This window comes from Rissa tridactyla, chromosome 24 (assembly GCF_028500815.1).
Source record: "Rissa tridactyla isolate bRisTri1 chromosome 24, bRisTri1.patW.cur.20221130, whole genome shotgun sequence".
Taxonomy (NCBI): domain Eukaryota; kingdom Metazoa; phylum Chordata; class Aves; order Charadriiformes; family Laridae; genus Rissa; species Rissa tridactyla.
Window position 1 is genome coordinate 1,368,745 of NC_071489.1, and position 20,254 is coordinate 1,388,998.

The 20,254-nt window shown below is 53.3% G+C and overlaps 1 protein-coding gene across 1 annotated transcript; it reads right to left on the minus strand.

Annotated features, from left to right (window-relative positions):
- Positions 1 to 3,644: 3,644 nt before the first annotated feature.
- FAIM2 (Fas apoptotic inhibitory molecule 2) lies at positions 3,645 to 18,804 on the minus strand. The gene is made up of 12 exons (XM_054183051.1): positions 18,790 to 18,804; positions 17,049 to 17,229; positions 13,932 to 14,035; positions 13,708 to 13,772; positions 12,915 to 12,968; positions 10,538 to 10,588; positions 9,951 to 9,990; positions 9,456 to 9,493; positions 8,181 to 8,268; positions 7,531 to 7,626; positions 5,627 to 5,680; positions 3,645 to 3,794 (listed from the first exon to the last, which is right to left on the minus strand). Exons 1-12 carry the CDS (start codon positions 18,802 to 18,804, stop codon positions 3,645 to 3,647), a joined length of 936 nt encoding a protein of 311 aa, XP_054039026.1.
- Positions 18,805 to 20,254: the final 1,450 nt, after the last annotated feature.

A 20,254-nucleotide genomic window follows, 5' to 3' on the forward strand; every position in this document is an offset into this window, starting at 1 on the left:
TGTCCTACTACTGAGTGGTCCCACTTTTCGCCCTGTTCCTCAAGAGCCAAGTGTTGAAATTTGCCTGAATCATCAGCCCTTTATCCAGTTTGTGGTAATTACAGGAACAACTAATGATGCTTCATATAAATGCTCATGGCCACCTCATTGTTTGCATGGAAATGCTCCACTTCAGTTATTTTTCCACAAAGGCCATCCCACAGCAGGGCATTACCCAGCAAGACTCGGGGCAAAATATTTTCTTTCCACGGAAAATGCAAGCCACGAAAAATGCAAGCCATGCTGGCTGTACCACACTGTTGAGACACACTTTAGGAAAACAAATCTCACACCTGCCTTTTGGGTACAGCTCCTTCCAAAGAGCAGAGATCTGTCGCAACAAGATGCTGCGGCTGAGATTTCTCTCCCCTGAGAGCTCTGACAGCCTGGACTAATCAGCTCTTCAGAGCTGATGGAGAGAGACACGAGTTTTCGCCTCCCAGTGTAGGCATTAATTTAGATCGGGTGAATTGCACTCTGGAGGCATTTCTTTTTGCCATTGACTCTAGAGAAAGCTTAGTACGTCAGGTTGCTCTCCAGAGCTAGGGCAAATGCCCTCTGAGCAGGCGCCTTGCTTACAACACTCGCTTACCCCCGCTGGTTTTTCAATCCTGTGGCCACTTAGGCCAGGTCTAAGAGAGAACAGGATCCTCACCCAAGTAGCCCTTTGGCCCTCAGTTCTCAAATACTTCTCATGCATGCTGCCTATGCTGGAGCCACGTGCATTTTACTTTGTGTAGGATACGTTCCCTGGTCATACCCAGAGAAGGGACAGCCTGATCTCCATTAAAACTTCGGGCTATGCCACATCATGCCACAAACTTGTTTATGTTTTCTTTTTTAAGGGGAGGAAGCGCCAGCTCTGCAACCAGACCTTCCTTCCGCTGTACGTCAGTAAGGTGACCTCACAACAGCAGTAACAGTTTTGCAACAATTTATTAGCAATGTTCAGAGAAAATACAAAATCCTATTTACAATGAAATCATAAGAATGGCCGGATAAAAGAAGCGGGGGGATACAGAGCCAGGATCCGAATTATGCAGACCTCGGGTAAAGGACATCCACAGGGAGAAAGAGGAGCAGCCCTGCACCTCCCCTGCGCGGGTGGTCAGGGAACCCAGGAGGAACGTGCCTATAGCTGTATCCCACCCCTAATCCTGTGTCGCTCAGCCTTACGAGGAATTCCACCGCTCTGAACACGTACATATTACTCACTGCTTCAGTCCGAGCACTTTCACTGGGTCTGGCTTGGATGGACTGCAAGCCATGGGGTCCGCGCAGAAGAGGGACCAGGACACATGCAAGAAGGGAGCCCTGTGAAGGGGCACGGGAGGGCAGCGAGCCATCCCTGCTCAGGTGGCCTGGAGATGGAGCGGGTGCCATGCAAGCTTTTCCCACATGGGAGCAAAAAGCCAGGAGGTCGCAGCAGCTCAGGCAGCAGCAAAGTTACTCCACACCACACACAGGAAAAAGAGCAAGAGATCCAGAGTGGGCTGCAGATCCGTGTTCTCCTCCCCAGGTCCCAGGGTGTGCAGGGCAAGGTTGGAGGAGTCCCGGTGCAGAAAGGAGGGCTGCAGAGCTCTGGTTTAGATTGTCCCCCAGAGGAGGAGTTTTAGGACTATTTCAGAGCCAGAACTCATCACATAACTCAATACCGCCTCCTCAAAAGCTGGAAAGCAGAAATACCTACAGGCCTTTTGCTGTGAGCAAAAAAAGGCTGCGCAGCCAGTCTGCTAAGATATTTCAGAAGTGCCTGCATGGATCCGAGCCAGAAAGTTTCCTCTTTAAACTCCTATTTCCTAAACTTTTAGGGTCTCTCTCATGCTGTCCCTCTCCCAGTTCTGCCTGCTCAGCCATTCGAGGCCTGGGTTTCTGCTCTGTGATGCACTGCAGAATCAGCGTGTCATGAACCGTGCCGCCTTCACCTAATAATCTCCTTTATTCCTTAAAAAGCAGGGCAGTATGGGGGGATGCGTGTTTGGTTTGGGGGAGCGGGAAGGTACGGTGAAAAGCATCAGTTGTGCTTGTGTGTGATCACGGACGAGGTCAGTGCAGTCACAGAGCGGCCAAAGCGTTTCTCCTCTCTGCGCAGGAACTTTCCTCTGCCCAGCTCGGGGCATTGAACCCGCGTGGCTGGAGGATACAACACGTGAAGGGTAAAAGCCGGGGCAGCAGCAGAGGAGGAATGCACGGTACGAAGCATTTTGGCATAGCCTCTCTGTAACACGCAGGGACTGCTAGAGGCAGCTCAGTGACGCACTTGCCCTGGCATTCCCAAAGAGATTGAAGATACGGGTTTCTATCAGCAGGAAGGATCACTTTTTAAATAAGAGCAAAAGGCCTCTTATCTCCACCTGGGGCTTTACAGTTAGAAATTAGCCAGCTAATCCCCAAACAGGGGAATGTGAGCAAGGGGAAGATGGAAAGTTACCCGAGCACTCAGAGGCATCCAGCGCTCTCACTGACATCCCCATCTGGGAGAGCAAATCTAGAGAACGGCCAGAGCAAGGGGCGACGTTGGCGTTTGCTACAAAGCAGCGCCCATTTTGAGCAACGCACATTCACCCTGGCCTCAGTCTCTGGGCAGTAGCCACTTAAGACCATTAATCTCGAGCAACCAAGACCATTTTGTGAAGGCATCAGATCCTCATGATAGGTCACAGGATCTGCACCACTCTCATCAGGAGGTGCCTGGCTTTGCACGGGCTCTGAAACTCAGCCTCTTTCATCTGTTCTCCCCCAGTCATCCTTACGGGGGATCACAGCCCTCCCAGGTGAAGAGCCACACTTGAGAGAGCAGTGACACAGACATCCCCCACCTTGGGTGGGGCGGTGAGCCCACAGCTGGTGGTCCTGCTATCCCACTCCAGGAAGGAAAGGAAGTACAAACTCAGCCCCGCTGCCAGACGCAAAGGATACAGAATTCCTCCAGCAGGGGCATTAGGGATGTCCTCAAAGAGGCTGCACATCCTGAACAACAGGTTCCCTTGCCTGGAAGACTGATTGCTGGGACATCCAGACTAAGTGATCCCATGCTTTGCACTTCTAAAAGCAGGTTCTATCAGGAATGTATCTCTGCAGAGGCCACAAGGCTCCCAAATGAATGCAGGAGAGAAACAGGGAGGGGGGCGCAAGGATTTCCCTAGCCTTTTCCCTTTTGTTCAGCTGGTTTTCCTGCCGGGATCACAGAAAAATCCTCTACTCTCCTCCCTTTAGTGTTGTTTTCTCTTTGCAGAGCTGTTCTCGCCATGATGCGCAGGGCTCAGACAGGCAACTCTGATAGCCTCTGGGGAGGAGAAGATTTTGGTCTCGTGCCTCCCAGTCTCTGGTCTGGTTTGATCGCAGTAGGAGTGGAGGGAGCAGAAGAGACAACACTTAAGCCCTGCTTTGCTTTCTGGGTCACAAAGGCCTAACAGCATATATACAAGCTGCATGAGGAACCCAGGAGCTTTACTCAGCTGATTGAATGGAGCCTGCTAGTGGGCCAGAAAGGGTGGGGTTGGTTTTGTTTGTTTTTTAACCCTCTTCTCCTCTTCTTTTAATTTTTTTTTTTTTTTTAAACACTTGCATCTTGCCAGCAAAGAGAAGATACTGCCTTGCTGCACTCACTCCTGGCTGGAGCCAAAGAACTGGAGGAAGAAGGAGAAGATGTAGATGATGTCCAGATAGATATTGAGGGCTCCAAAGATGTATTCCTCTGGGTTCAGCGAGTATCGACGATTCCCCATCAGCATCTGGGTATCAAATGCCAGGAACTGTGAGGAAAGAGGAGGAAACCCAGTGACAGTCACATGGAGATTTTGCAGAGAGGCAAGAAGTGCTCTAATGGCAGGAGTTCTCTCAGTTGCTTTACTGTACCCAGAACAAAAACATAGCCATTTTTTTTATGGGCTGTAACTGCAATCTAAAAGCTCAGAACAATGCACTGAACAAGCTGCAACTTTCTCTTTCCTTCATTTCATTCTTGATAGTCAAACCCTGAGAGTATTACTCCAGGCCTGCTTCCTTCATGCTTTTTCCCAAGGCTCCCCTTTCCTTCATCCATCCCCAATGTGTCCCAGCACCAGCAGTGGGGCAGTTCTCCCTGTTCCTCCTCGGCCAGTCCCTACCACTTGTTATTCCCAGACTTCCCCCGGTTTGGAAACACCTGCCAGGTGACAAGGTGACGTGGACCCAATGTGACATCACAGCAGCAGCAACACCAGAGCAATAAAAAGCAAGAAACCCCAGATCTTGGGCAGCACCCGGGGCTGCAGAGCTGCCAGCAGAGGTAGCCAGACCCAGAGGGGAGTTAACACCTTTCTGAGGTACAAACACAGTGAGTGCGGGGCAGATTTTACCAGTGAAGCCATCACAGTTGGCATCTGCTGCCCAGCCTGCCTGCAGGGACACAGCGCTCACAGGAACAAACGTGGGCTACAAGGCAGGCTAGTGGCCCAGCTGCCAGAAAACCAGTGCCTAGTTGCATGACTTCAAGCTCAATATCTTCTCCCACCTCACCTTTACTCCCTCTGTTAACCTAGCCCGCAACCGACACCTTGGTGTGGAGCTCTTCAGGGTTGGCAGGGCACCTTTGCCGTCGCCTGGGGTCAGCTGCCACCTCAGCCCTCCCCAGACATAGCCGGGCTGAGCTGACAAGCCTGGCACAATCGGCTGCACCAGCTGAGGTTCTGGCTGAAGTTTATGGGGTAATTATAAGATGTTTAGCCTATTTGTATTTTACAGAGCAGTCTTTAATCATGAATCACAGAAGAAATACCCGAGCTCACTTGAAATGACTTTATTATAGATAATAAATGAAATTGCTCAACTGTTCTTATTCACAACATGCCCAATGGGCACCGCCTTGAACCCCAAGGCAGCCCTCCGCCTGACCCCCACCGGGGTAACGCCAAGCATCTTCCCAGACAACTCCCACACCTGAATGGCAAGCACGGCACTGCCGGGACTTGCTCTGGGAAGAACCTCGCAGGAGGGACCGCGGGGGAGCAGGCGAAGGAACGAACCAAGCCTTTTCAACTTTCCTTGGAGGAGTTGCCCAGCTTCAGGGCTTTTCCTACCTGCAATGAACCCTTAATCCCAGACCGTGGCCTCTCACACTTTCCGTACCTCTGCTAGCCAAACACATGCCCAGTCCTTGGCCCACTCCCACTCGACCGGCCCCAGCTTGACTTTGCTCACTTCTGCAGCCTCATTTCATCCCCAGGCTCCCTTTGAGCCCTGCGGACCCGCTCCCGCTGCTGTGCCAGAGCGTAATCTCTGCTTTTTGCCACTCCGGAGATGCCTTTTCGCCCTGTCCCTACAATACTTTCTGCTGTTCACACCTAGTATTGCACATACGGCATGGGTTTGCCAGTCTCACCGTGCTCTGCACCACCGCTGTCACGTACACCAACACCTTCTTGGAACAAGGCTGAGGTCACTGCGATAATTGCTATTCATGAGGCATTTGAGAATGCGGAGCTCTCTGCAATCCTGCCACTCGCTCTTTTCTCTCCCCCAAACACTCTTCAAGACTAAAGCATTTACTCCTAGATTATTTTTCCTGCCAGCACATTCCCAGGCCCCATGACCAGCACCCACTTACCATGGTAAAGATAATGGCACCAAGCAGAGCGTAGATCGCGTGGAGCCAAGGGACCTAAAGGAAACAAATCTGTCAGCCGGTGCCTGGGAGAAAACCGGTTAATTAGGACTTAACACAGAAGGGCTTAACTCTCACGTGAAGGACACAAGTTAGGGAAAGTGCTCTAATAGCCCAGGCTGGACTTGCACCATTTCCAGCTCCAATGCAGTTTCTGTTGTTGAGCTTTTCACAGCAAAGAACAGGTCACCGTGCCTCAGTTTCCCCTCTCACTGTGGCCTTTGCATCTACTTGGCTTATAAGCTCCTAAATCAGGTACTTGTTTCCAAATCACCTACTTCACCACAACTGCTGTCTCTGTGGAAATCTCTTAGCACTACATTGACGGAAACACATTTTGCAGCAGCCTTAGGTGTTTATTTACCCAGACTAGGCCGATCCCGCTGGAAGAAACACCACATGCTTCTAAGGGCCAGAACCAGCTTTAGGTAACAAGCATAACTTCAATGTGCTCATCTGCTGGAGTCACAGCAGGAAATTCACTGGAATTAAGACCAAACCTCAACCCCTGCTCGCTGTGGCACAACAGCACGCAGCGCTAATGGAGAAGTCGCCTATATTCCAGGAGAAGGTGCCCACATAGAGAGCTGATTCAACCCAGAGATCGCAGCCTGCCTCCCAGATAGACAAGCTCATTACAAGCTGCCTCAGGCTATGCTTATCTTGACAAGCTTCAAGATGAAGAGCAGTTGTCTCAACAGTTTAGTGGCAGTGGCTTGGCACTACAAGCTGCTTTACCCTCACCTTTGCAGGAGGGAGAGATGGATCTCAAGCCAAGGCAACCAAAAAGCCCAAGCTCCTGGTTTGGGAAACACCAGCCTGCACATTTGCCCATTTGACCAACCCCAGGGCTAGTACCAGTGGGAGTAATTCCTGCAGGTCTGGCCCTTAAAGTATGGCTCAGGCTCCCAGGGAAGCCAGGTAAGATGTGAAGGGTTTGGAGGTCACTTAAAGGCTGCCGTGATCAAAGCCGGGTGCCTCCATCTCCAGCATGCGCAGGCATTCGGGGTGATTCATGGTGGCTGCACAGCCCCACACACTTCCCTCTTTCGTCAGCATCTCCCAGGGTCTGTCAGGCTCTTGCGTGAATGACAACTCAGCTAATGAGCCACTCTTGGATGGAGACCAGACACTCGGTGCTGCCACGCCAAACCCTCTATCGGGCGTGGTCACAAACTGCTCCAAGATTTCAGATGGGCACAGCCCATGCCAGATTTGACCAGGGAGGCCAAAGGAAGCAGCTGAAGCCATGCAAGAGTGGCTGGCAGCACTTGGAGGAGTGATAAGGTGGTCACTCATCATCAGGACTTGTCCCTGGGGTCTGAATCACCCTCCAGAGGTGCTTATTTCTGAGAAATTTGAGCCCCAAGATTTAAACACTGCAGGACGGTGCCTGGTGTTGGTGTGAATACAGCCAGGTCTGGCCGGACAGGCACCCCGCTTGCCCAGAGTCCAAGTCCTGCCCTGAATCTGGGGCAAGAGCTCTGTTGTATATGGAGCAAGCCAGTGCTTTGATGTGCTCACCACCCTGGTTTTACTGGAGGGGAAACCGAGGCACAAGCAGGTGATGTGTCCTGCTGTGGGGTCACTACACAGCTCCAGGAACAGACGCAAACTTCCTCAAGCCCCAGGCCAGAGCCGTCCTACAAGCCGATATCTGATTGCAGAAGTACCAGGGAACAGCCACCTGGTCTTGCCTTTTCTTTCTGTTGGTGTTTCTGCACATTTTCAGAGATTCAGGCTGGGACACCACCGGGACACACGCCGCTTTGGGCTGATCAGCTCCCAGCCTTGCACCGGGACTGGTGGCACTGGGCAAGGGAGGAGGGGTGCAGGTCTTCACTCACGTGTTCGTAGGGCAGTGTCACAGCCAGGATGATGCCACCGAAGAAGAGAACCATGAGCATCACGAAGAGGACGCCCTGGTAAGAGGTGAAGTCAAACTGTGGAGGTAAGAACATCACGTTACAAGGGCAGAGTGCTGGAATGGGAGGCAGCAAGGGAAGCCAAACCTCCCCGTGCCCACAGCGAGGGACTCTCCAGCAGCACACCCATCTTGCTGTTAAACAGCTATTGCTGCATCTGTTGGGCATCTTATAGCCCACCACCCGCCTGTGGGGCACACAGAGCCAAACACTTACCACAGCCCCTTTATTGCAAGAACTCAGTACCCATCACATACCCGAAATCCAAAAGCTCATTCTACACCTTTGTGCCACTGCCCTTCTGTACCCCACAGCATAATCCTCCAAAAAAACCCCCACCTTACCCCCGTAGCGTCTTCCAGCCCCATCTATACCCCTGACACATCCCTCACCCCAGCGTCTGTCCTAATCTTCCTGTAACCTTCATTTTACACCCCAGCATCCTGCAGGTTGCTCCTGTATCCAGAGCCCTACAGACCGGCCCCTTCACCCCTCGCCCCCAGTGCTGCCTGCCCCTGCGTCCTGCCCCCGGGAGATGCCTCTCCCAGGGGGATTGACCACCACAAACTCACCTTGGTCTGGAAGCTGAAGATGGTGACAGACAGACACACCAGGGCTGTGATCCCCAGACACAGAAGGACTGACTTGGTATCGTAGTAACTGCAAAATTAACAACAAAAGCAGTTTCTCAGTGTTTCCCACAGGGACAGGTGGAAGGAGGGATCAAGACAGGCAGAAACTTAGCAGAGGTCTACAGGGAAGGCATGAGTCCCGGGGGGACAAATGGCACTGAAATTATCAATGTCCCCCCCTTAATGTAAAAAGGGAAGGATAGAAAACACTAAAAAAGACTAGATGGGGTTTCCTCCTGCTTTAAATAGAAGAGGGTAGGCAGGAGGGCACGTCTGTGCCTCCTGGGGACTCATGAGCAGCTAAGATGGGGACTTACTATAAAAACCTTGCTGTCCATGGACAGATGGAGAAGGAGGAGGATTCAAACTGGGAGGTAATAAAAATAGAATGGCAAACGTCATTGCAGCACAGTGAGAAATCAGAAAGCTGCAGCCACTGTTTACTCTCCTGAGGTGCTCGTAACAGGGGTTTGGGTCCTGGAAAATTGCAGGGAAGAGGGATTTGTACAGGTAGAGAGACCGCAGGCTTCACTTATAATTCAGTCTGACTCCTGATTTTGATTGTAGCACCAGGCTCAGCCCTAAGAAAGGCTGGTCCCCATTCTCCCCCTTCCATTTGATTTGAGAGTCATATCACTGGTATGTTCCCCGAGTTGCTGAAGCCACTAGTTTCTTTGTCCCCGGCACGCACCCATCAACACCCACTGGCTCATCTGCCTCATCACCAGGAACCCACGTGAACCGGGGCTGATCCTGTGAGCAGACCGTAACAGTAAAAACACAAGCAAAAGGGAGGAGGCTGTAGACTGCAAAACCCCCTCGAAACTGCTGGAAAAAACTTGTCTCACTCCAGCCCCATCTGGTAGAGTGCTGCTCAGTGGAAAAGGTGAGATCATACCATATGGCAGTCCCCTGCAGCCCGTCGTGCCGGCACTGCCGTGTCCCTGGCTCTCCAATGCTCTCCTACTGGATTTAGCTTAGCCAGGAACTACCTAGCCAGGAACTTAGCCAGGAACCAGACAAGGGGATGCCACCAGAGGCCTTGGGGACCTTCTTTAAAAAGTGGTTTTAAAAGGGAAGGCCAGGCTTTGTGTGGCTACTGGAAGAGCTCCAAAGAGATCAAGTGGCCCATATATTTCAGTAGGGAGGGGTTTTTTGCAGGAAGAGAGAGGACATAGGAACAGAAAACCTCCAGAGTCCACATGCTCAACCTACCTGGAGAGCATCCCAGTGAGATAAGCCATGGAGAGTGTCTGGGAGGGAAAGAAAACCACATTACTCCTGCATTCGTGTCCCAGGGGAGACACACAACAGATAAAACATTTCAATTACAGTGATGATGACAAGGGCAGTGAAGCCTCTTAAATGGATGCTCAAGAGAAGCAATTTTTACATAGTTTCTAATCCTCCAGTGATTAATATCCACAGGGCAGGTTAAACTGAGGGCAGGCCACCACCCTGAAAGCAGTCCCACCTTCTCTATCCCTCTACCCCTTCGGCACAGGACTCCAGCACCCTACCCCAGCGTCCACAAGCTTGCTTTTTTTTTTCCCCTCCGCCCCCTTCTTTCCTTCTTGTCACCTTTAGTTCAATTACAGCTCCTCAGCCCAAGTGCAGGGCAATTAGAGGAAGAAATTCCTGCCTGGAGCCATTCTGAAACCCACTCTGGTTGCAGGGGCAGGGCAGATGCTGTCCAGATGTGCTACTTACAAAGATGCTCAGCAGGATCAGATTCCATGGGAAATACCTCCTGCAAGTGCAGAAAGAGGGGCTGGTCAAGCCCTGCGATGCAGAGGTAGTTAGCAGCGCTCACAACAGGTTGCCCAAGACGTGCCGTATAATTAATGGCCCGTGCAGTAAATGGCAGGGGTGGTGCAAGGGGACAGTCACCCTGCTGCGAATGAGAGCGCGTTTGGGGTGCTCCTAGACCAAGAGCGCCGTCGTCCCCATGGTATTCCAGCAAAGCAGCCGGCAGCGCCCTGCTCCACTGGGAGCAAAGACGACCGTCCTCCGCAGTATTTAATAATGAGAATTTGTAGCTATGCAGCAGTGCCATTTTTTCTGCAGCATCGCTTGCTTTCCAGTTGCAATTTGACCTCAGCTTTTATCGCTGTGTTGCGGCAACCCACAACTGCATCAGGCCTGAAAATACGGCTGCCACCTTGGGGCCCACATCACTGTGCCAGCGTGACCCCATCCCATCTCCGCGACTTCGTTGGTCATGCTTGAAACAAGAGGAAAAACATTCATCCCTCATTTCACAGGGCTGTTTCAAATCTATAAAGAAAATATTTTACCTGGGTCCAGAGCAGCAAGCAAGAATCAAGTAGGTCACAAAGAAAACAGCACTGCAAAGGAAAGAAAAAGCTGTTTAGGGAGGAAAACTTTGAGCATTGTGTGTTGATGCTGACAAGTTCCAGTGCTCTGCTGTTTAAAATGCAAGCACCGTGCCAGAAGTTGAGGCTGGGTGGGAAGCACGGCCTTAACTACATCTCACTGAAGCAGTTTCCTGCCCCAGCTGCCTTCTTTGCTTGTGCCACTCTGAGGTGGGACAGCACAACCAGCCCCAAAAAACCCGAAGGGAGGTTTTAGAGCAGAGCGAGGGGAGCATTCGGGTCCAGGACAGATGTAGCACCCAGACATGTTTGTTACGGACACCTCGTCAGCAGGTGAATTGCTCATACAGAGGTGTCCAGACTTTGCCCCTCATCTCCAGGCACTTCCCGGCTTGGTGGGCTCAAGGCGTCCTGCTGGGAGTTCAGCAGCTCTTGGACCAGGACTCACAGGGCTGGCAGAAGTGACTTGCCTAAGGCCAGAGGGAAGGTCTGGGTCAGAGAAGGGAACTGGTCCCACGTTATTGCACCAGCGCTCGAGGAAGACTTCAACAGCAGAAGGATCCTCTAAGGCCGGTGAAGCTCACAGACAAGCCTAATGTGCTGTTGCACAAGCCGTCTGCGGATCACAGGAGAGTTATTTATCTCACATGACTTGACCCTTCAGCAAAGCTAAAAAATCCAGCAGCGGAGGGATGGTCTCCCTCTGCTCTGGCTGTCACACAGCCGGGTGTTTTTCCACAGTGCTGATGGGTTATGGCACAGTGGGAACCTGCTTTCACCCAGCGCCTGGGGGGGAAAAGCAGCTTCCAAGCATGCCGATGGCTGCACGATAGCCACTCACCTTAGGTCTAATAAATGAACATGACGGCAAAACCCACGGGCCATGATAAATGCACCAGAGATAAACCTGAGCATTGCTCTCCCACAGGGAAACCAGGAAAGCTGGAGTGGACACGGCTGAATAGATGGAAAGCAAGCGTGTAGGGAGCAGAGTGAGCCATTGCAGTTGTCCCTCTCCTTTGCATCCCTTGTTGCACGTCTGCTCTTGCTGAATTCCCTCTGAGCCATCACCCCAGCAGCAGGAAGACACCCAGGGCACCCACTTCTTTACAGAGACGTGGAGAGAGTTGGGGTCTCTGTGTACGAAAGATCCAGACCCAGATCAGGACAGGCACTTGGAGACACCGGGATGGAGGGAAGGGTTGGCTCACTGGGAGGTGAGGGGACAGACAAAATGTAAGCCCCTCCAGTACAGAGCCTACCCCCAGCTGGCCCAGGGTGGGTTTGCTCCCACCGAGAGATATGATTTCTGACTGTCCACTAAGCAACAGGAGATGAACCCAAAGGTCAAAGCATAGACCTGAGCAGAGCTTGGTCTTCTCTCCCTACGAGGCAATGCTGCTTCTCCACTCTGCCAACTGGCCAAGATCATTTTCCTCTGAGGTCAAAGAGGCAGGCTGATGCCAGTTCCCTTCTATTACTGCTATTTTTGGGGGGTTTTTTTCTAAGTTATATAAGCTGGTGTCTCATCTCCGGGCCTGGACACATTTCACGATTTGGGTGTGAACTAATTAAAGCCAAGTTCACAGAGCCTTGTTCACAGACAATTGCATCGCACACTCTGCCTGCTTAATTAGCAGCACTAACACACGCGGCATCCAGGAAACCAGCACAACTGCAAATAAACTAACGCATGGAAGCGCAGCCTACGCTACCTCCAAGCTGACCTTTCGGACAGCATGACTAATGGATGGCATCCCAAATCCCAGGCACTGAGAGCGGCTCCATGATGAAGACACAGGCACGGCAGCCCCACAAACACCCTCATCCCTCCAAATGCATCCCCCCCCCCTTAACATTGCCTGCTGCCTTCATCTGTTGCATATCAAGGCATGCGGTGTAAGCCCAGGCAACCTCCCTGCTTTCAAGGGGACAAACCCAAAATTCAGCCTCTGAGGTGCCCCAGGCACCCTTTCAGGTGTCATATCTGGGTTTCTGCACTGTTTTCCTGGAAGCGCCCCAGTTTCACCTGGTTTTCTCTGCAAGCAATACTCATGTATTTACTTTAAACCTGTTTTGTAGAGCAGGCAAGCCCGCTTTTTGGAAATATTTGAAGGTATCCAGCATCTCTCACGTCTCGGATTCATTTGGGTGAGATTTTTTTATCTTCTCACCTCAGAGTCATCCATTAATTTCCCCAGCTCCCCCTGCACACATATTGGAGCAATTCTTCACGTGCAAGATAGAAAAGTGTTTGAAAAATGTCTCCACGTCACCACAGCCACATCCAGAGCTGTTTGGAGCGTACGTGGCCACAGGAGAAGACCGAGATACTCACTAGGAAGCCCAATACCAGGCAGAGTGCGTCTGAATGTACCCCTTGACCGGCTCGCTGCAAGACAGAGAAAAGGGCTGCTGAGCAGAAAGCATAAAAAAGCCAATCACTTCACAGGTGGCTGCTAAAATAAACGTGTGGGGTGATGCAGCACAGGGTACGTGAAAAAAAAAACAAACCCACAGCTGAATATCCATCAGACTGACCAACTGGAAAGAAATTCAACCTGTCAAGTCGGAAGGCCGGCCCCGCTGTTAGCAATTACACAGCCAGGCTCGCTCAGGGAACGGCCGTCGCCTTCTCTGAGAGGCGATTAAAGAGCTGAAATCCTCAGGCTGACAGTGATTCATTATTTATTCTGGAGGCAACATGAGCTGCACATGCCCAAAACGCCCAGTCATCCAAGCTGGAGACAGCCGCGGCTCGAGCGTGGGGTATCTGCTGCGGCAGGGGAGGTAACGCGGTCCCTGCGGCTGAGGCCGGCTGGGATGTGACGGCCTTGATAACTCCCAAAGGGAAAGTACGGCAGTTAATCCTCAAGGGTGAGCAGCCCAGACCTCCGGGCTGGGGGTGGCACCCAGAACACGCGACGCCCCATCCAGAGGGCATGTGGGAAAGGTCGCAGAAGTACTGAGGGACCTCTCAGGGTTCCCTCACTTTTGCTTTTCTATTGGAGCACATGGGAAAAAAAATCCGGTATCTCCATAACAGACAACACCCCCCCCAAGTAAGAGGTAATTCAGGAGCAGGTCATACACAGGACAAAGCTAGCATTACTGCTACATAAGAGACCTACCAGAAGGTGAAGAAAGCCACAATAACGAGAGTGACCAAGAGCTGGACCATCAGGATGGCATAAACCTGCAACGAGAGGCAGCCCGTGGGCGACCCGCAGCGTCTCTGCCTCCCACCCAGCCCGGGGAAGCCACCAAACCGCTGCAGCCAGGTCCCTCCGAGGGCTCAGAGCTGCTGTCCTGCCTTCCCAGGGGAAGGCTGAGCCTGGAGGGACTTGTCCCTTACCTTCCTGATGAACACTCTGCGCACATTCCTGTCATCCCAGCTGAAGGTCGTGAGCATCTCCGTGTCCCCTGGGTACCCACCACTGCCATAGCTCGGGCTGGTGCCTGAAGCAGAAGTCAGACAGATCAGCTCCCATCACCCACTTCCCTCCCCAGCTGCAATAACCTGACCCCAGTGACTGACTATGGCTCAGGAGCCCCACACTCCGAGGTTTTCTTGTTGCGTTGCAGAACAGAGGCTTGCTGGGATGCATTCTGCTCCCTTCCGACGCCTGCATCTTATTTGGACCATCTCCGAGAACAGAGCGGGGAAGCCGCTTCTGCAAACTCCAGCACAACAAGGACAGCAGGGTTAACTCCTGTCCGTGGTAACGCCATCTTTTTAATGGCAATTAGAGGGCTCGTAGCATATCCTTGCTCACCTTTCACTGAATGTTAAAGCATGCCTCAGAGGAGCCGTGACTCAGCTCCTCAGTCATCCCCATCGGAGCTCTGGGGCAGGAGGATTCCCCTCGCTGCTCTGTAATTGCCTGGGCTTCGGCTGTGTCTGCATCATGCCTGATGTCAACGGCGTGCCCTCTCCCCCGAGGGTGCCTCGTTACAGCCGGCTTTTCCATCGCGTCTGCCCCCAAATTTGATTTCCACGCAGGGAGTCAGAGAACAGTTTAGCAGCAAACCTAAACAAGGGGGAGCCAACCCCAGTGCTGCCGCTGAGAGCACCTTCCCCAAAACCCTCGCGGCACACGGGCCAGCCCTGCTGTGCTCCAAGACAAGCTCTTGTTGCTGGAGTTTCCCTGCAGAAGGGCCAGGAGGGAGGCTGCACCATAAACCCTCAATTTGCTCCACAGCCGCAAGGGAGATGGAGGGAAACATCGGAAAACCCTGCGGCTGCTGCACCGGCAGCCGGGGACGAAGGCAGCAGCGCAGATGTTGCAGGGCAGGGGGCTGCAAGGAGAAACACAGAGCAGCAGCTTCGCCCTGCTAAGATCAGCAGCACAAATTAGACGCGAGAATCAGCCTTCCCCATCACCTGAACCTCATGCTCAAGAAAAAAAGTAAAATAAATACTGAAAACTCTTTGTCTTAGCACATCATTGCCCTCTGCCATTCACTTCTCTTGCAAATATCCCCTTCCGTGTTACTAACAGTCTCGCCACCTGCGTTTCCTACAGAACGAAGGCTTATGGGATTACACCAGCTATACATTCATGTCCCTGCCTGTTTGACAGATGCCTCCCCTCCGTCTCAAATCCTTTTAGCTCAATGATACCCAGATCCTTCAGGCAGATGGGCAGAAGACACTCTCAAACCCAGAGGACAGGCTGCAGACACCAGGAGAGCCAAACTCGAGGCCCTGGTCCTGGATTTCTTCTGTTTTACTGGTCAAAGGCTGTTGGCTCTTATCGCAGAAGCCTCATCCTAAACATGCCCCTGGCAGGAAATAAATCCCTTGTGCTCTTCTTGTGCCTAATAAGCCTCTTGTGCCTTCTTCTGCGCCCCAGTGGAGATGACACTCCTGCAGCGTGTCCTCCCTGCGTTTCTGCGAGATCCGTCATCGCCCACGTGGGGCCGAGAACCCCCGAGGCCCATATCCCGGGGACACTTCACTGCCTCTGCATCAAAGCAATCAAGGCATCTAAACACCAAATTAGGCATCTAAATGCCTCGGAGGAATGGAGGGGGTTTCCTCCCTCCCTGGCTCGTGTCTCCAGCATCCGTCACCTCCCACCCATGGCCACATCTGAGGCAGCAAGACAGCATGTCCCAAGCTCATTATTAAAGAAAGCAACCCCAAAACATGACGTTTGTCTCCAGCTACTCTCAGGTCTCACATAAGCTGTTAGAAACATCCCCATGGCGTGCATCTGGGACAGGAGCCACCGCTTGCAGTGTGGCCGAGGGCAGGGAAAGGGGAGAAGGACATGAAATCAGAGGAAAACCCTGACAGGGATCAGGACACAGCTGCAGAGGGGAAAACCTGCAAGGCTTGTCAGGGAGGGGACAAGAGATGACACATCACCTAAGCAAGTCCTCCGGGAGGAGGAGCATCCTGACCCATTTGGGCTTTACCCATCCTAATTCATCACGACAGTGGAAAGACCTAGATGGTTGTTACAGCAAGCCGGGAGGTTATTTATCCCCTCTGTTCCTGACCCTTGCAGGCAAACAAGAATGGAAAAGTCTGTGAAGCCACCGGAGTGTGAAGGGACACACATCTCAGAGGGGTTTAGTTTGCTCATTCCCCTTCCCTAAACATCTCCATCCCTGCAGCTGCGCCCATCCCCACCGGGTGGAACAGGCAACCAGCAAAGCACAGCAGAGGAAGAGGATTGAGCAGAGAGAGAGGACTCGGGAGTCATTAAATCCAGTCTCTCCAGTGCTCTCCCCAGCTCAAGCCACACTGACGGAGCACTTGGCCACCCCAGCAGACTCTCTTACTGCCCACTGCGTCCGTCCCGGCCCGCCACGACACAGCCGTTCCCCTGCGTCAGGCACAGTCGAGCCTTTGTCCCCTTATCATGACCAAGCAGAAGCCACACGCAGCACCCAGGGAAGAAGAGTTGTTTGTTTGCCGAGGATTTGGCCACACAGACCAACGCTGAAACAGTTCAGCTTTCAAGTCGAGCCGCGTTTTAGCCCCCACTGGCTCTGAACCCCGGCTTGTAGCAGCCGGACCTCACTGATGCCGCGACACTGATTTTGCCAGTTCAGCAGCTTCTTTGAAAGCCGGGGTTGAGCAGGAGCTGGGGGGGGGGGGTGCTGCCTGCAAAGCCAGGAGCGTGGCACCGGGACCCTCCCCAGCCCTGGGAGGGGACATTGCCCAGTGCAGCAAGGTGGGAGAGGGGATTTTTCCCATCCCAGTGCTGGGAAGGAGAGGAGAGACGGAGCACTGGAGTTTAGCCCCAGCTCTGGAAGGCTGCGGCGTCTAGCGGTTGGGTGAAATGGCTTTTACGTGTAGATACAGACTTATACGGCTTACAGCTACAGCTCTGCCATGGACCAAACTGGGCACCACGTCCCTGGTTCCCCTCTTCTCTACAAGCCTGCGAGGGGAATCTCTGCACCCCTCTCCCCTCTGCAAAGGGCTCACCCTGGGTTTGGCCACAGAAGGACTTACTGGGATCGACGTAAGCCCAGCTGGGGTGGAGCGGGACGGATGGGGGAGGAGGATAAGCACCAGACTTCATCCCTTCTCCCGCTGTCGCCTCCTCATAGGTCGGAGGAGCTGGTGGAGCCGTGGCATTGTCCTTCTTCTCCCCTTGCCCCTCGGAGCTGGGGGGTTTGTTGTTCACAGAAAGCTGTGCAAAAGGCAGGGAGGAAAAGAGAGGTTAGGCTGTAAAAACAGCACAGGAACCTGACAGGGCACAGACAGAGCTCTGGAGGTCCCTTTGTTGGATCCCAGAAACTGGAAGGACACCCAGTAACTCCTGTGAGCTGGCATTGGACCCATACCTACAGCCGTGGGAAGGGGCATCCTGTGATGGGATTGATGGGAGAGATGGGAAAAAGCCTGCCACATTAAAGGGGATGACAAATTATAGGCAGCCAGGTCTGAGGGGAGACACAGCCTTGCCCAGGGTCCTCCATGGCGCCTCACGCTCCGGTATAACACTGGAAAGCATCCAAATAATTATCTGCTTTTCAGCCTACTTCTTTCTAAATTTCCCCTTAAAAAAGAGCTTTCAGTTACTGGGCAGAAAACCCTGAACTCCTTCATTCCCACTTACACCCACATGTTGGGGAGTTTCTGCTACGCGCTGGTTTGGCCCTCCAGCATTTTCTTCTCGCTCGTTCCCCTCTGCCCATCCAGAGGCTCAGCCTTGCTGCTTTCCATAACGTGAAGATGCAGCTAAGGGACTTGGGATCCCGCATCTTCAGACTATGAAAGCCCAGCAAAGAGCCAGCCTCAGGCCACCCGAGAACTTGCTTCTCCTTGGGAACATTACCCATTTAACCTTCTAGATCTTTGTCATCCCGGGATAAGTCATGAGCCCGATGGCCTGTCCTCGCTGCCAAAGGGGGTGCCAGCTCAGCGTCAGGGAGGGCATCCCCATGGATCACAGGGACGCAGAGCTGGAACCACAAGGAGCCTAAAGTGAAGTGGACAGACCAATAGCCCTGCACCAGACGGCACAGTCCCTGTAAGAAGGCCTTAAATTAAAGGTGTAACAGGCCCTTGAAAACAAAGCCAGGGCACCAGGCTGGGATGTGCACCACAAGCATCAGAATATCTGTGCCACCTCCTCTGCCAGCTCACAGGGACTGTCCTCCCCCTGTCCTCCATCACAGAGCCCTTGGGTATAGGGTGGCCAATATCACGCAAGACCCCTAGAGATACCCAAGGAGATACAGAGGGGCGATGCTGCCTGCATCCAGGCAGCCGCCAGCATCGTTGTCATGGCAATGGTGCACCATGCTGGCAGAGGATGCGTTAAACCCCCCCTCCAAGGTCTCTGAGCATTGGAGAAACCCCCAGAATCCAGAGGTCCCTGGACCGGGAAGGAGGTGCTCGGGGCAGGTGCCCAGCACTGACTGCTGGGGACACGGACGGGAGAGCACAAGGACCTCATTGAGCTCCCTGACATCCAGGATGGGTGGAGGAAACGGCCACAGGTCCAACAGCGAGGCTGAGCTCCACATCCAGCACCAGGACAAACAGCCCCCCACCCCCTTCCTCTGCTGGAAACACCCCCATCACAGGGGCCGTGCATGGGTACCCAGCTCCCCCTCCATGGTCATTGTTTTATTCCTTAAATCCCCTCCTTCCGACCCATTTCATTCCTCCCCCCCCCTCCCCAAACATGCAGCGGTTACGCAAGCAGGACCGCTCATCGTCCCAGCACCGGCCTCCCACCTACCTTCCCCTGGGTCATGGCTCCTCGCTAAGGATGCTGCCGGACCCTGCCAGCAGCGGTGGGTGAGAGAAGGGCCGAGGCTGAGCACAAACCCCCTCGCCGGGTCCTGTCCGCCCCCTCTCCCGGAGTGTTTTGGGGCTGGCAGCAACTGCTGCAGCCTCCACAGCCTGCGCTGGTGCCTTCACCTTCTAGCAACATCCACGGAGACACAACGGGCGCTGGAGGGAGGACCGTACCATTCCCAGCCTGCAGCACAGGGGGAAGCCAGGAAAAAAAGAGCTAAAAATGGAGGCGAGCAGCCAGCAGCAGCGATGAGGAGGATGCACGGATACAGCAATGGGGAGGATGCACAGATGCGGCAGCAGCGGGGTCCCACACCACAGAGTGGGAAACGGCTGCCCCAGAGATGCTGAGCTCGGGGCTGGGGTTGCGAAGGGGAGGGAGATGCGAAGGATGAAGGATGCTTTGCTGCAGCATCTCTCTGCTGCCGGCGGTCGGGGAGCAGCAGCTGCCACAGGCCCTGCTGTGGCTGGACACGGCATGGAGGGCTATTCCGGGGGGCTGGAGGCTCCGCTGGGGCAGAGGGGGAGGCCTGAGCCAAGCTCTGTCCCTGAGAGCGGGAGGGAGGAATCACACACTGCCCTGGCTCCCGGCCTGACCCTTCCTGGGCTTTGCACGGAGACGGGATAGAGGGGATAAGGCTCATTTGCCCCACATGCATTGACCCATACAGCCCCAGCTGGGGGGCACGAGGAGGGGTTGGAGGTGTCCCAGGGCAGCCAGCAGACCACGAGCACCACATGGTCCCCGTCCCCAAGGCAATACTATTAATTCAAGCACACGAAGGAGGTGGCTGCACGGGGAGTCCGGCTTCCAGCCCCAGAGCACGTCTGAGGGAAGGGGCACAAAGTGACTGAGGTTTTACCTCCCATGACAGGGTCTGGCAGGGATTTACGGTCTGCAGAGCACAGCGGGATGAAGACATCTCCTCTTACTGCCCAGCCACAGGCAGCAGGAGGTGGGCCGGGGGGAAATTGTCCCTTTACATAGTGAAGTGCTTCACACGGGCAGAAAATTTGCCCAGGACAGAGGAAAAGACTGACAGTACAAAAACAACACGCCCTCACTTAACAAATGGAGAGACAGAATTGCGATGAACAAGAGGTGTCTTGCACTGTGTTCCCACAGTGACAGCATGATTTCGGGCAGTACTGGGAGCTGTGCCCCTCCATCCCAGCTCTTCACATCCTCCCTCGGGTCCTTCCCCAGCCCCTTCAAGTCATTTATTGCTTCTCATGCTGTAAGCACATATCACACCTCAAATTAGTTTACCAAGTATATAATATGGGTAGAAAAAATAAACCAGTTTATCTGCTTACACTGCCATGAAAAAAAGCCCCTGCCACATTTTAGGCTCCCTGAACAGTCCTAGAGAAGGTGACGAACAGGCTGTCTTCAAGGAAAGCAG

What these genes read in the sequence shown, in the direction of transcription:
- FAIM2 (XM_054183051.1), bottom strand. An exon ending in CTGGGCTTACGTCGATCCCA is followed by an intron (nt 14,036 to 17,048) that starts GTAAGTCCTTCT and finishes CTTCTGCTTCAG; the next exon opens with GCACCAGCCCGAGCTATGGC. An exon ending in TCTTCAGCTTCCAGACCAAG is followed by an intron (nt 7,627 to 8,180) that starts GTGAGTTTGTGG and finishes TTACCTCCACAG; the next exon opens with TTTGACTTCACCTCTTACCA.